Genomic DNA, 16,186 nt, shown 5'->3' with positions numbered 1-16,186 from the left:
CTCACACTGGAGTGAGTGGCCACAGCAGTTCCTGCACAGTTTTCACAACTCACAGAGAAAAAAGCCCTTACAGAACTGAGTATCCACAATATTTATTTTGCTGTTAATGAACATGGTCTCAGCCCCTGTAATAATCACAGGATTCCCAGTGTATTTAAGTATTATTGTATTTAAATAATTGATTGACTTAGAGCTCACTAATATGAATACATCCAGGAGTGTTTAATTGGATCATTACTTAATCCTGGCTCCGTGCACTGTATCATGTTACCAATAAATCAATTTTGCTTCTCTCTGCCTGTCAGATCTCACTGCTGATGGCTCAGAGGCCCAGGCTGGGCTGGGAGCACTGCAGAGAAGGTGACACAAGGGAGGTGGCCAGTGCTGCTCCACAGGACTCCAGGGGCAGCTGGCTCCTGGCACACACGGGGAAGCTGAGAGCAGAGAAAAGCACACCATTAGAAGGAAATGGAGCATGTGCTAATTTGTCTGTGTTTTCAGTTAGCACGCATTTATTAGGATGTCTGACTTGCTCATATCCAGGTCAGCCTGGTAATATATTAACCTCTGGTGCCACAGACGTGCACAGGAAAAAATCAAACCACAATTCACAGGGATTTTACACACTGCCCAAGGCACTTCGTGACCATGCCCAGCACTGGCAGCTGGAGGTACTGCTGGTTGCCACCACGGCATCTGTCACCCTGACGAGGAAGGGATGCAGAGGCTCCTGGCGGTGGGGCTCTGGGCCAAACAGCAGAGGATTGGACCCCTGTGGGACTGGGGACAGGGGGCTGAGATGCCCATGAGTCAGAGAAGAGGGGATTGAAACTGTCCTGTCATGGGGATGAAGGGATTGGGACCCCTGTGAGACAGGGACCAGGGCACTGGGAGCGCTGTGAAAGGGGAAGCAAGAGGATCAGGAAGCAGGGGATGCTGAATGGGTCAGGAGAGCCAGTGCTAGATCACAGACCGAATGCTCCTGCAAATGTCAACAAAACCATACACATATTTTCATTTCTACCTATTTGACCTATGAACTAACTGCAAAATTTCTCTCTAATCCCTAGTAGATGAGCATCAGAGCAGACCTAGGGTCCAGGCTAATCCCTTTATTATGAAGCAATGCTATGGAAATCAAATACCAGCAGTAAGTCAGGAGATTAACAAGCTGGGAAATGCACAAATTAAATTGCATCCTCCCTCTCTGCTCTGGCCCAGCCAATGGCTCTTTTTCTGCTGTGGCCACTGCAGCTGCCCCAGCAGGAAAACAAGGCCAGAAATCCCTTGATAAAAATGAGCCTCTATTTAATCCCTGATGCAGGTAGCAAGCAGAGTGTGCCCAGGATGAGCCCCTGTCCGTGCAGCCCCTCATGGTGGGGTTCTAGGGGATGTCCTGTGCAGGTCCAGCAGCTGGACACAATGATCCTTGTGGGTCCCTTCCAGTTCAGGATATTCTGTGATCCCAGGGATCCTCCTGGGGCATGGCAGGAGTCAGGCTGCCAGCTCTGCCCTGACCCAGCAGCATGGAGCATCTGCCTTTATGGCACAGGACCATCTAAATGAATATTTTATTCATTCCCTTAAGAACATCTTCACAAATGCACAGTTGAATAAAACATGAGGATGCATTTTTGGAAGAGCCATCTAATGCTTCCAACAGCCCCATCACAGTGTATTAACCAGAGAAAAGATTGAGCTGTTGTATTTTTATTTTAGTGATTCTGATGGAGTCCCATGGCATGCAAGGCAGTGGGGAAGGTGCCCACGGCCCCATCTCCCTGTGGCCACGTGTCCCCATGTCCTGGTGGTGGGGCTGTGGCTGCTGTTGGCTTCTGTCCTGAGCGTGGGAGGGATGGGGCAGCATGCCTGGGCGCTGAAGCCCCTTGGTTCACATCCCCAAAACAGGGATATATCTACTTGCAAACAAGCCAGACTGGGGAAAAATAAAGCAGTGTTCTTAGTGAAAGGTATTGGCAAAGTAGAAAAAAAACCTGACCCATGTGCTCACATCCAAATACACTCGTGCCAGAACAGCCACAGGCACCTGCCACCTCTGAATCCTGTAAGCTGGATGAGACAGGTTCTGCTTCTCATCTCTGATAAACCAGTTCCAGGTTTCTCCATTCCTGAGCACAGCACGGGAGATGCACAGGGATGTTTTTGCATGGCTGAGGTGATTCTAACAAAAATCTTTCTACTTCTGGAAAAGACAATTCTTTTCTTGTTTGAATTCATTGAAAAGCAGCAATTAAGCCAATGGGCAGAGAGGAGCAAGCAGAGCCACGGCAGGAGAGTGGAGGGGGCAGGGGTTATAGGGAATGGGAACCAATTAAGGCCGAGAGGAGGAAATTTAGCACAGAAACGTTCCTCCAGCCCTAAATTGGACTTGCACTCACCAGTGCAAGGGGCCACTGATGGTAGGTTCCTTGTGGGATGCCATAGGAGCAGCACTTGCAAAAGTCACAAGGGTGGCACTAGTTAGAGCAGCAAAGCATCAGGGAAAGGGAAACAGCTTTTGGGGAAGAGGACAGACCAGGTGTGGCCTGAATGCACCACGGCTGGGTGAAGGAAAGGGCACCAAAGATGTGACCCTTGGAGGCATCCCCTGCTCCCACAGTGACACAGAGTTCACCATCCAGGAGAGCGCAGCAACCCCAATGTGGACAAGGTGAGGTCCATGTGAATGTCCTCCCTTGGAAAGCTCCTCTTCTGGAATAGCTTGGCATCACTGCTGACAGGTAGCACTGATTTATAATGCAGAAATAAATGAGCCTGCTCTGCAATTTCACCTAATTTTGTCTCCCATTTCAATTTGCCATCTTTCAGCATAATGCTGGGTGGTTAATTATGTTTCCATCTTATTTCTTTGATAATACTGCACCTTGTACTGCTCAAAGGGTTTCATTTTACCTTTCATTTCACCTCCTAGCACAGCTCTACATTTAGTCAGCTTGTAATTTGGGGGTATTTTATGCATTATGCTTTTAGTATTTGTAGGTAAAATGGAATCCTTGTCTTTTAATTCACTCTCTAATAATTCTCCACCAAATCTTAATACAAAAGATATTTTTTTCCCCGAAGACTAATTGAATGGGGTGTAATTATAATACCCAGGGAGATGATATTGAAAGTACGTTAACTGTGACAGTTTCCTCTGACTAATCACCCCTTGGGCAACTTCAAATCTTGTCTGTGCAAGCTCCCAGTCAGATACTGCACAGATGTGCCAAGACAGAACTTGGCACAAGACTTTCCCACCAAGATGGGGACTTGGGCAGGGTGGATCTGGGACCCTGGCACGAGAGCTCGGGGTGTCCAAGCTGCTGATGCAGCTGCAGGGGTTGATTTGTGTTGTCATCTTATTGCAGGGGTTCTATAGTGTTGTCTCCTTACCACAAAAGTTTCATACCTTCTTGGTGTTTTCTTGTGGGCGTCTCCTCAGAGCACTGACTCTGTCTCCTTCACAAAGCAGCCAACTGACTCCAGTTCCCTTCTTAACCAGCCACCCACTCTTTTATAGCACTCTTCTTCTCACTGGTTAGAGCTGTGGCCTGTTAAAGTCAGGCCTGTTCCTAATCTTTGATAATGGGCCCAGCTGCAACTCCTTAGGGGTGAGAGTACTTTCTATACTATCTTTATTTTCTTATATTCCATCCCCCTGCAGATTTGTCCTTCAGGGACCAGCAGTGTGGTCACACGGAGAGAGAAGGGATGAGGGTGTCTGCTGGGGACCGTGCCGGTGGCATTGTCCCACTGAGGTGGTGAAGAGACAGGGCACAAAGTCCTTGTCTCAGCCCAGGGATGTTCCCATCACCATCACCCTCCTCCTCGGTTTATTGCTCCTGCTAGGATGTTTGTCTGCTTGGCCAAAGGAAAGCACTGAAAATACAGTGAGTGGAAGAAGGGCAGAGGGCCAGAAGTTGCGGCAGCTGCATCCTTCCCTGGCTGCTCAGGAGTCAGAGGTAACAGCAGCAGTCCTGCAGGCTGCAGTGCTCTCCTTGGAAACACATTTACCTGCCAGGAGAGGAGCAGCAATTTGCAGTATTTGTGTACTCTGATGGTGTGATAGCAGCGAGGTCAGCACTCAGCAGACACCAAGGGGCTATTTCCTCACTAAACTGTGGGCTGCAGTAAGTGAAAAATAAGCTTCAAGGGTGCCTATTATGCAGACAATAAAATGTTTTTATACCAATGTAGGTGTCAAGCTCAACACTTCCGCAGAGTGGATCCTTCACGTTATGAGCCAGCTATGAAAATGCTCAGCCAAGCAGGGAAGTTCCCATCTACAGCCTGGTGTTTCCTGCTGGAAATAACAGATTCTCCCTCTGCATCCGACAGCCTAGGTTCTCAGAGGGCACAGGACTCCAGCAGGGAACCTTTGAAATCCCAGTCTGGCCTTTGGCAGGGGGAGCATCTTCGGGGGCATGGCGCTGCAGCAGTGGGAGCTGTCACACAAAGGGGAAGCAACAGGAAAAGAGGAGCTCTCAGCAAAGCATCCTGTAGAAATTAATGCACTTTTCCTTAGGATCACTATGAGCTACTCAGCCTTTGCTGGCCACAACAGGCTTTCAGCTCTCCTCCGAAGCCATCATTGAAAAAGCTGGTTGGGACTGGAATGGCCGGGGCAGAGTCTCCAGTCCATTCACCTCAGATTCAGCAGCATGAGAAGCACTCCCAGAGACTCCTTTTTGTGATAAGCGAAAAGATCATTTGCAGAGATTAAAATGAATTTATTATTTCACAGTCTGGTATTTACATCACATCTGGAGAGAGTATTACATACCCCATTACAAAAACGTCTCAATAACAAGTCCTGTGGTGGGAGCCAGGGCAGGAGGCAGGTGGCAGCAGAGACAGCAGGGAGCCCCTCACTGCCATGGTCCACACCATCTCCAGCCCCTCCTGCACCAGCACATCCCCTGCAGGGTCCCAGAGCAGGGCTGGGGGTGCTGGTCCCACAGCCCCAGGGTCCCCAGCACCTCTGACACCGGGGGCACAGAGCTCACATTGTGCCCCACCTTGAGTTGCCACACCACAGGCAATGGTGGGTTCTGGAGAAGGTCATGAGCTCAGGGCCAGAAGGTAGTACATTTTTCTTTATTTTGGATTACTACAACAAAATCTAGCTTGGTCAGAGGACCTTTCTGATGCACCAGACACCCCAGAGCTGCAGACAGAGAGGTCACCTCACACAAATCTGAAATTCAATTGCAAACACAAGCAGAAACTCAGTGCCTGGGATTTGCATGGTGGAAAACACTAAATTTGCGACCTGAATAATGCAATTACTGAGGAAGGAGAAACCAGCAGCATGCACCATGGAGACATCTCACGATCCCTGGGAGCCAACAGGGTGTCAGACACCCTCTGACTACGCTGCCACATCTGCTGCCTGTGGTCATGGTGGTGGGGCAGGGAAAGGCCAGGCTCTGAGACCAGAGCAGCCCTCAGTGACCCAGGATCAGGCTGGAGCTCAGCAGCTGCTCCTAGGAACCCCAGGGCTAGGAGCCACGTGGGGAAGGGTTTCACATAACCACTGATTTCCCGATTCCAATGCAACCTGGATTCAGCATCTCGGGGGGGAAAGGCCTCTCACAGCAATGATTTCAGCTATTCAGACTAAAGCCCACTTTGGGGGCCTGCTGCCTGTCTGTCTCTGCATTGTCAACAGCTCTTACATAGTGGGAGTATTTTATTTAGGAGGGTTAGAAAACGAGCCCATTTCTTGGTTGGTGAAGGTGTCCCCAGAAAAGGAGGAAACCGTGGAGTGACGGGATGCTGGCACTGCGCTGGGACCCCTCCTGCAGCCTCCAGGGAAGCTGGGGTGCAGAGGATGCTCTGATCCAGCAGCTGCCACAGTCCTGCTGGCGGGTGCAGCCTGGCAGCCCTGCAGCATCCCCCCTCTGTAGGGCCACATCCTGCTGCCCACGGGAGCACCAGACCCACGGCAAGGCTGCTCAGCCCGTGCCACGCTGCACGGGGGCTATCGAGTGACCTGTGGAGGAGAGCAGAAATCATCCAGTGCATCCAGCTGATTCCCCATCCATGAATTATCAGCAAACAGCCTCAAGAGGTGCAAATAAGATTGGCTCTTTACTTTAATTTAAAGGAGTGGCCATTCCAAATGTCACCTTAAGGATGGTTTGTGATTTTTGTGCTCTGGCTGCAGCTCCCACTGAGGTGTGCCTGCATAGGGGACTGAGATGCAAATCCAGCCCTTTGGCACCATTCCAAAGTCACTAAAGTCATCCAAAGTTACCGGAAGTCCTTTTGAAAACACAGGTCTGTGTTCCCAAACTGCTGCCTCCTAAGGAGGGGCACAGCACCCAAAAGCAGGTTGGCCGTGGAGGGGTCTGCTGGATGAGGCAGGAGAGCAGAAGCTCCCAAGTCCTGCTCCCATTCCAGATGGGAATGGTCCCAGTGAGAATTCAAGACAGCAAAGCCAGAGCAGAGGCTTGGTGCTAAGTCAGTTGCTGGGGGAAACCAACCAAACAACACTGAGAGGGGAAAAAGACAACCAGCTCAATGTAATGCTGTAGGTACTGGTCAGTGATGGATGCTCAGGGCTGGAGGAACCTTTTTGGGTGTCCATAAAAACACTTCAGCATGAAAGTGCTTTCTGTGCACAAAAATAATAGCAGCAATGAAAAAAATCCTGACATTGCTTACTGCGATAATTTTGTGGTGGGGGATGTGGGGTGAGGAAAACGAAAGCATGAGGAATAATTACACTCAACAGTATGAACAATGATTACAAAATTATACAACTGATTAACCATGGCATATATGTAATTACTAATGAGTTTGATAAAATTTTAATTACACCTTGTTCTTTGGGGTATTCAGCAAGCCATGAAAATAATAATCGTGTAGTGCTCTGTCAGAAATGATTGCCTCAGACAGGGAACAGGGACAGGTTCAGGGCTGTGCCACTGGGATGGGAAGGGCAACCCATGGCCCCGGAGCAGTGGGAAGTGCTGGGGAGCAACCTGGACACCCTGGGAGCACTGGGATGTTACACAGACACACCTGGGGTGTCTGCTCAGGGGCTGAGCCATCCAACACCAAGCCTTCCAGCAAGAATGATCAATTGGAAAAGCTCTGTGATGCACGCAGGGTTGTGGCATGCCTGCCAGCCCCTCCAGCACCAGTGACAAGTGCACAGCCCAGACCCTCTGCTCTGCTCCTTATCAGTGTGTGTGCCCTGAAGGAGCTGGAGCTCTCTCCTTCCCCCAGAGCTGTGGGTGCTCTCCTGGGTGTTGCTTGCTTGCCCCAGGCTGGGGAAGGCACACCTGGGTACCCCCCAGCACCTGGCAGGGACGTACCTTGGTCGTCTTCACTTTGTTGCCACTGCTGCAGCTCCATCCCGAGAGGTCAGGCAGCACTTTGCATTCCTCCCCGTGCAGACACGGCTCCATCTGGCACCACCACTTCTGCAGCACGATGGAGGCTGGGGAGAGGAGGGGATCAGCAGCCAGGCTGCAGCACAGGGCATGGAGGACCAGCTCTGCCCACCTTCGGGTGACACCAGCCCCTCTCTCCAGCACAGCTCACATTGAGGAGCCCTGGACCAGGAGCTGCTCCTCACCTGCCTGGCCTCACCTGGCCCAGCTGCTCCACCCACCTCCAGAACACCCTGTGTTCTCTCACTACCCAAGGAAAAAAAAGCCCAGTGTCCTCACTCCCAGGGAGGGCAGTGCTGTTCAAGAACCTGTTTCAAGCTCCACTTAGGGAGCAAAGGGATTGTCTCCTACCACTCTGCTCTACTAGGGTCCTGTGATTCATGGCTCCAGTCTGGGCAACCAGAGTGGGCTCTCTCATATTTGGGAACAATATGACCTGAGCAGCTGGGGACAGCAAGAGCCTTCCCTAACAATTTATTCTGGCATTACTAGGTGTTGCACAGAACTGCAGTCACAGGCCACTGGTTGTCAAGCAAATCAATACCATGCTGGCAGGGGCTAGTGATGGCTCTTTGGTCGTAGCACATAATGGCATTCAATAAAACATACAGGTTGTATGCCTGGTGCTCCTCACAGGCAAAGGTGTTGCATGGCTGGAATCATATCCCTGCTTCCAGCTGTGGCAGCAGGGCGAGGAGACGTGCAGGGATCAGTGCTGCAGACCTGACCCCAGCACAGTGATGCTGGAACCCCCGTAACTCCCCCACAGCACATAGCCCAGGGCTGCACAGAGTGGAGTATCACAGCCACACCAGCTCAGTGAGTGCCCAATGAGAAAGTGCCCCAAAATGTGCCCCCTTCCCCATTGCTCTGCTGCAGGATCCCAGGGCAGGTCTCCTCTGCTAATGCTAGGGACATGGAGACCCCGCACCTGTTTAACCCATGAAGATGAGGTCAGGGATTGAAAAGGAAGGGTTGCACCGTGGGTACTCACCGTCCACGCAGGAGGGAGCTGCCCGTGTTGTCCCTGCCACCTGCCCTGGGAAGCAGGAGCACTTCACCGTCTGGGAGCGCTCCTCGATCTTGTTCTTGTTGCAGCACCGGTGAGCTGCAATCACCTCGCACGTGCCGGGCTCCACATGCACTGCAGGAGAAACAGCCCCATGAGACCAGAGAGCTCAGACCATCCCCTGCCCGCTGCCCTGGGCAGCACTCAGAGAGCTCAGAGAGCTCAGAGAGCTCAGAGAGCTCAGACCATCCCCTGCCTGCTGCCCTGGGCAGCACTCAGAGAGCTCAGAGAGCTCAGGCCATCCCCTGCCCGCTGCCCTGGGCAGCACTGCTGCTGTGAGCTGTGACCAAGGCACAGGAGAGCCTGGTATGTGCAGCGGTGTCCCAGCTCTGGAATCACCTCTGGGGCTGCTGGTGACATACAGCTGGTGTCTGGGCACAGCATCTTCCCAGTCCTTGGGTAAGGAAAAGTGCTGGTACCTGCTCCACACCTCTCATATCTCAGCTCTTGCTCCTAATAGCCCTCACACGCAGGGTACCCTCCAAAATGCATCCCCTTTTGCCACGGCCAAGCCAAGAGCTTTATTGAAACTAACGAGCACATTAGCTAATTGCAGCTGATAATGAGATGCACTTTGCTACAAGAGGGGATGGTGCACTGCGCTGCTTTTGGCTTCAAGCACAGCACCATCCCTTCCGACCACAGCTACAGTCAGTGCCTCCACCTTGCCATCACCCACCCTCTCCCTGGAGGAGGATCGGGTTTCCACCCTGCAGCGGCAGAGAAATGTCATGGTGTTCATCAGCAATTCAAGCTGTGCTGCTCCCCCTCCCAGTGCCATTAAAATATTAAGGAAAATAGAAAACTACCGTGTTGGCTGATCACCTCTGGGATCAGAGTTTAGAGCTGGTCAGCATCTCAAATCAGTGCTCCAGCTGGGTAATGGCCCACACAAGCACAATACAAATCAGCCAAAAAGGGCTGACAGACTTCATTCCCACGACCCCAGAGATGCCTGCAGGTCCTGCTTAATGAGCACTGGGGCAGCAGTGCAGAGCCACACATGGGCACGTCCTGGGTCCTGTGGGTGACTGGGGACACTGGGGTCACTTTTATTCCCTAGCAAACAGGAGCCAGGCTGGGTAGAGGACAGGGAAGCTGCATTCCTGCAGTGTGGCATCCCAAAATGTATGCAGGTAAGCAGGCATCAGGGCATTCCTGGTTGCTCCATGCCCTCGGCTCAGGACACTTCCCACCGCACATGGGCAGGACGGGCTGCACAATCACCATGACACTAATTTACTCCATTTAGTGCTATTTCATGGTCATTTTCTTTTAATGAACCCTTACTTTCATTTCTGTCCATAATAATTGCACCATTATTATATGGAATATTTTGTAATAATATCTCTGGCCACAAATTTTATCTTCTCTTTGAAATGCCATAGTAATTCAGCTTTAATAATAAATTCTATTCTTTTTGCATACAGAAATGATAGACTTCGGTGAAAGTGAAAAGGAAAGCAATTCTTTGCAGAACAAACATGACTGTTTTGCCCTTTCCTTATGGTTCACGAGATTTTTCAAATAATTTGAGGAGGAAGTAGAGATCCTTGGCCTGGGCTGCCTATGAGCCCCCATTCCTCTCACACTGTGGTCCAGGACCACAAGGAATCACTCTTCCACCCCGTCCACCTCACCAGGGAATTTTACACTCTCAAGTCTCAGTGTTCACATGCAGTTACGGTTTTGACTCATTTTCAGAAAAGCTGCATTAGCAGAGCTCCTCCCGGGAGGGCTGCCCAGGCAACCCCTCTGCTCCCTTGCAGTCCTGCTCTTCGGCTGCTCATTTCCAGCTAATTTTAAAAGGTTCAGCCAAGGGAGAGCCAGGCAGCGCTGAGAAATCGGTCATTACAACCATGCAATAGCAGTTTGCTAACGTGTCAAAGCCCTTTTAATTTGCTCGGAAAGGTGCAGCTCAGAGATAAAGAGAAATTTGATTCCCTCTGCCTTATGGCAGCCAGCTGAGTGTGGGGCATTGCAGTGCCCAGAGTCCTTGTCCAGGCAGAGCTGCCTGTGTGGGGCAGGTACCCCATTGCCCTGGCACAGCCCCACAGCCCCCTTGGGGCACACACAGCCCAACAGCCCCTGGCACAGCCCCAGAGCCCTGGCACAGCCCCACAGCCCCCTTGGGGCACACACAGCCCCACAGCCCCTGGCACAGCCCCTGGCACAGCCCCAGAGCCCTGGTACAGCCCCACAGCCCCCTTGGGCACACACAGCCCCACAGCCCCTGGCACAGCCCCTGGCACAGCCCCAGAGCCCTGGTACAGCCCCACAGCCCCCTTGGGGCACACACAGCCCAACAGCCCCTGGCACAGCCCCTGGCACAGCCCCTGGCACAGCCCCAGAGCCCTGGTACAGCCCCACAGCCCCCTTGGGGCACACACAGCCCAACAGCCCCTGGCACAGCCCCTGGCACAGCCCCTGGCACAGCCCCAGAGCCCTGGTACAGCCCCACAGCCCCCTTGGGGCACACACAGCCCCACAGCCCCCTTGGGGCACACACAGCCCCACAGCCCCTGGCACAGCCCCTGGCACAGCCCCACAGCCTCTGGCACAGCCCCACAGCAAGGGCCCTACTGATGGCAGAGCTGAAGAAGCAGCACGCAGCATCAGGACTCATCCCGCTCTCAGGGATTTGCCTGAAGGTCTTAGAACTGTAGAGTCAGAGCCTGGCTAGGGTTGGAAAGGACCTTAACAATCATCTTATTCCATGCCCTGCCATGGCTAGGTTACTGCAAGGCCCATCCAGCCCAGCCTTGAACACTTCCAGGACTGGGTTCGAGGGCAGTCTGAGCCAGGGCCTCACCACCCTCACAGGGAAGAATTTCTTCTGAATGTCTAACCAAAACCTGTCTCCTTCCAATTTAAACCATTCCCCATTGCATTTTCTTCTGACAATCTGGCACCCTGCCCTGCCCTAGGACACGATGCCATTGGAAATTTGCCCCCTCCAGGTGCCAGCCCCCGCCCTGGCAGCAGGACACTGCATCTCCTCCCCAGGCCATGCATTTGAGCCCCTGGGCAGCCAGGTAGGGGCCATCCCAGCTGCCAAAATGCAACCTCAGCTCCTACACACCAGATTCACCTGTTTTCCCAGCCCTGCCACTCGGGGTTTTCATGTCCCACGCCTGGGAAGTGAGAGCAGAGAGGCTGAGCCCATGTGCAGCGTGAGCAGCGGGCCCCAGAGCTCCTGCAGCTGCTTCTCCTTTTGCTGAGCAGCAGGAAACTTGGAACAAAATGCGTATCAGATGGATGGTGTGTTTAACACCGACAGCAGGAAACCTCCCGAGAGCCTGGGATAAGTTCCAGAGCTTCTGGCATGCTTCTCCCTCCCATTTAACTGGCATTTCCCCACTGGAACCCATTTTTAAAAGACACAGGTTATCTCATGGAACCATGAAGAATTGTAAGAGCAAACAGCTTTTGAATCCTGCATGCAAAAATAAAATGACAATGCTGTCCTACTCTGATTGACCTTTAAATGAGCAGCAGAACATGGGGTTTTTATGGCATAACCCGAAATGACACATTTTGAGTATCTCAGGGAGTGTGGGCACAACCCCACATGTTCAGTGTAAAATACTGCTTGCTGGTGGAGAGCTACAAAATGAAGAGAGGTTGGATGCATGTAAGTGTCAGGCAATGCCAAGAGAACCTCATTTCCCAAAAGAAAAAATCCCAGCTGACTTTAATGCTTTTTTCCTTCTGCTTCAGGTTGAGTGATGAGCACAAAGGCAAAGACAGCCCTTTGATTATCAGCTTTAGAAGGTGCTGGGGCCACCTTTGTGGGAGTTGGATCCAGACATTCCAGCCTTGCTCATCATGAAGCCTCACCATGTTACATAGGGGATTAAACTGCTGGTGAATCATTCTTCACCAAGGAGTCTCTTATTCTGTGCCCAAACGACGTGCTTGATTCATGTGGCCCCTTAAATCCAAACACATTCTGCAGGAAGCAGCACTTTGCTTGGACAAAGCAGCATCTCCATGCGCTGGGTGGGCACAAGGGATCTCGGGCACGTGGTATGATTTGTGTGCAGGGCCAGGAGTTGGACTTAACGATCCTTGTGGATCTCTTCCAACTTGAGATATTCTGTAATTCTATTATCAGACCTGGTTGTCACAGTCAGACGTGTCCCTGGGTAGCAAACAAAGGGTTTGCATGTGGACTCTCTCTTCAAGAAATTTTTAAGTTTGAGGTCACAATTCCTCTGCTACTGATAATTTTTGGGTGGTTTTACGTGTGAATAAACACAATTCAAAGAAGCAGCTCCCTACAAAGTAATACCATGGAGGAGCAGGGCTCTCTGGCACTGGGATTGGGCAGGTTGAGTGAGCATTTAAGCTGCCAGCAGTGCCCATATCCCTGGCAGACCTGATTCAGTGCCAAAAAAGTCATCCCAGAAAAAAAGTGAAGAGTTTTCTCCCAGTTAGAATCACAGAATAGTTTAGGTTGGAAAGAAGCATAAAGCTCATCTTGCTCCACTGCCTGCCACTACCAGAGCCACCTTCCACTAGCCCAGACTGCTCAGAGCCCTGTCCAGCCTGACCATGGACACTTCCAAGATGGGGTATCCAGGGTTAGGAGGAGGGAAAGGCAGGTAGCTGCTGCCTGACTGGGTGAGGGAGGCACTCTGGAAGATGTGTTTTGGTTTTAAGCAATGCGGGTGGGGATTACAGGATTAGAACTGCTTTAACTGTCAGGCAAAAATGACAGAAATAGGACAGGGTTAGGTGTGGGGTCAATCAAGAGCGTGAATGGTTTCAAATTAACCCCTAGATGCCCTTTCCAAGCAGAGGCATAGGAAGCAGACAGCAGATGCCCTGGGATCTGAGTGCTTGCCTGTGCTGCCAGGTGCACAGCCCCACCAGTAACACCAGTAACACCAGCATCCACCCCCTCATACGTCCTCCCACTGTGCTCCAAGGAGCCTGTACAGATGTACATATGGATCATTATATGTGTCTCAGATTTTGCTATAGACATGAAGAAATTCCTTCTTTAAATCCTTAGACCATCCCAGCTCACCAAGCCACTGGTTTTAAATGCCCCATCATGAGTATTCACAACTTCTATCTCCAAGCAGCAGCTGCTATGGCTGCATGTTCCCACCCATCTTGAAGGAGCAGTCCCGGCAGTTTCCTGCACATGTGGACACTCCAAACGCCAATCCAGCAGCTGTCACAGTGGCACTGTGTTGTGCCTCTTCGTGTCCGTTTGCTGGATGCTGCCCCACACATTTGGCATGCTCATTCTTGCTGCCCAGACCCCAGGAAAAGGGATGGACTCTGAGCTCCTTGAGGCTGTCAGCATTTGGTCCCCAGGGATGCCCACCTGCTCCAGGTGTGCACCACAGCCTGGAACTCCTCCTCCCCCGCCAAGAAATGTGAGACAGAACTTCACCAAGCAGCTCATCCCCACGTAACCCCCACCTCAGGCATCCCATGAAGACCCCAAGGTACTGCCATTGTCATGGGGACCCAGGTGACTGCACAAGCATGTGACACATGCAGCAAGGGTCTCGCTCCCCTACCTGAATGGCTTCTGTGCTGGTGCGTGGAGGCCAGCGTCAGTCGTCCCCACAGCGTGGTGAGGCAGAGGCTGAGCACGAAAACCCATTTGCTCAGGCTCTGTATATCTCTCTCACTCATTCTACTGGAAACAAGAAGAGATATGTGGAGGAAAAGGGACTGAGGAGGGCTGGGAGGTGCAGATCCACTCACCGGTACAGCTCCTGAACGTTGTGAGCACTGGGGTGTCTGGCTGTGGGGACATGGCCCTGGGGGGTGAAGGGATTCACCCACCACCCTCAGATGACCTCAGACTTCATCAGCAGCATAGGCCATCTCAGCAGGACAGAAAGAGATCCCACCAGCAGTAGTACAGGTGAGTGATGGTTACCTTTTACTGGTGATTCACGGTCACATCTGTGCATCTGCCAACCTCAGGTGGGTCAGGTCTTTGCAAGGAGCAGACATCAGCACATCTGAAAGGAGAAAGAAGGACCTGGGCAGTGATACCTGCCATCAGCATGAGCCACTGTGTCCCTGGGAGTTTCACCTGGGAATTTCACCAGCCCCACTTCAGGACACACACTCTCAGGTGCATGAGCACGTGTCCATCGCACCACTGAAACTCCTCCAGGGGCTCAGCCCATAACCCTGCTCACCCCTTTAAACAGCAGGGCCTGCAGAGCTGCTCCTGATTTTTACTGCTGAGAGCACAAAATCAGGTCCTTTATAGTAGGTCGTTAAAGCAGATGACAAACACTAAATGCACAGGCAGTGTGTGTGGGAAGAGCCAGAGCAGATCAGCAGCAAGTCATTTCAGGTTCTGCCTTGTCTGTGAGTGGGTACGTGCTGTGACTGTCCTTGTGTCGCTGAGGTCCCTTGCAGTGATGCCCAAGGCTTGGCACTTGTAAAGCACTTGCTGACAAACAGGAGGATGGGCTGATCCCGTTGGATGTCCTGGGGCCAGCACCCACAGGAGGCAGGAATTGCAGCAGGAATTGCAGCAGACTGCCAGTGGGATACACAGAGCCCACGGCAGCGCCGGGACCTGCAGTCTGGTCTCCCAGGCATCACCTTCCTCTGGGGCTGCTCCTCCTGCCAGCACAGACACCAAATTCATGCAACCACACACTCAAAACTGCATCAGCTACCCCTGGACACACTGAGAATCTCTCTTGGCACCACACTGGCACCACTCCTACTCCATGCAGCGCATGCTGGGAAGAAGCCAAGTCTTACACCATCTGAAGCCCCTAGAGAAAAATGTAAATCCCAAAGGTTTTGTATTTTACTGCTGGGTTCTTTAAATGTGTTCTCTTCACTATTTACAGCCATTCAGATGGGAACAGCTCTGGCACTCCGCAGGCAGCAGCACCAACAGCCGTGTCACTGCTTGGCAGCTGCCAGGTGGCAGGGTGACCTCCCAGCCTCCATTATCACCTGCTGGGGTCTCACCAGGTCCAGAAAACAACTATGTCCCCCATAAAATATTAGTGCTGGATCATAACTTACTAACAAGACACCACAAAGACAAGTGGCAATGACACTGAGGCTGGGCAGTGCTGCCAGGACCAGCAGCAGGTGCCAGGGGTGCCCCTGCCCTGTGCCAACCTTGCACCCACAGTCCCCTCCATGGGCAGTGCACTGGACAAACCCACACCCCTCAGAGAAGAACTCTTAAATTTTCAACCCTGTTTGAAATTTCTATCTGCTCCAGACCATGAGACAATGAAACCACAGACTCCTCTAATGAAGAGGTGATGCTTCTTCACACACAATATGCTGACATTTTTAATCAAAATGAAGTGATTTGAAGTGGTAAAAAGGACATTTCTTGTTTGGAAGCATTTTAAAATGAATTTTCCTGTTTTAAACTGGCATTTCAAAATGAAAAATGCTTCATTCCGAATTGGTGATTTAAAGTGATATTTTGCACTTTGATTCTCCCATCTGGGAAACAAAAATCAGAAAATGTCATCAAAAGTGTTGACGTTTGCGCAGGAAGAAACCAAAGGTAGATTGACAAAACCACGTATTTTATGCTAAAAAGATAATTTAGAGGTAAGGGAATGCTTATAATTAATGCTGTGGGATGGTCAGCTGGGCCAGGAACAGATTGAAGAATGTCTGGCAGCATCCCACGTGCTGTCCTGACTCCATCCCTGCCCACTGCTCCAGCCCCTCCATTGCCAGG

General features: G+C 51.6%; 1 protein-coding gene across 1 annotated transcript; it reads right to left on the bottom strand.

Annotated features, from left to right (window-relative positions):
* Positions 1-4,791: 4,791 nt before the first annotated feature.
* Positions 4,792-14,466, bottom strand: TAFA3 (TAFA chemokine like family member 3). Its single transcript, XM_058819499.1, has 5 exons — positions 14,384-14,466; positions 14,016-14,134; positions 8,401-8,550; positions 7,329-7,453; positions 4,792-5,998 (listed from the first exon to the last, which is right to left on the bottom strand). Exons 2-5 carry the CDS (start codon positions 14,131-14,133, stop codon positions 5,987-5,989), a joined length of 405 nt encoding a protein of 134 aa, XP_058675482.1. The 5' UTR covers position 14,134; positions 14,384-14,466; the 3' UTR covers positions 4,792-5,986.
* Between the last annotated feature and the right edge of the window lie 1,720 nt (positions 14,467-16,186).

Source organism: Ammospiza caudacuta, chromosome 24 (assembly GCF_027887145.1).
Source record: "Ammospiza caudacuta isolate bAmmCau1 chromosome 24, bAmmCau1.pri, whole genome shotgun sequence".
NCBI lineage: Eukaryota > Metazoa > Chordata > Aves > Passeriformes > Passerellidae > Ammospiza > Ammospiza caudacuta.
This window is presented reverse-complemented; position numbering and strand designations above follow the sequence as displayed.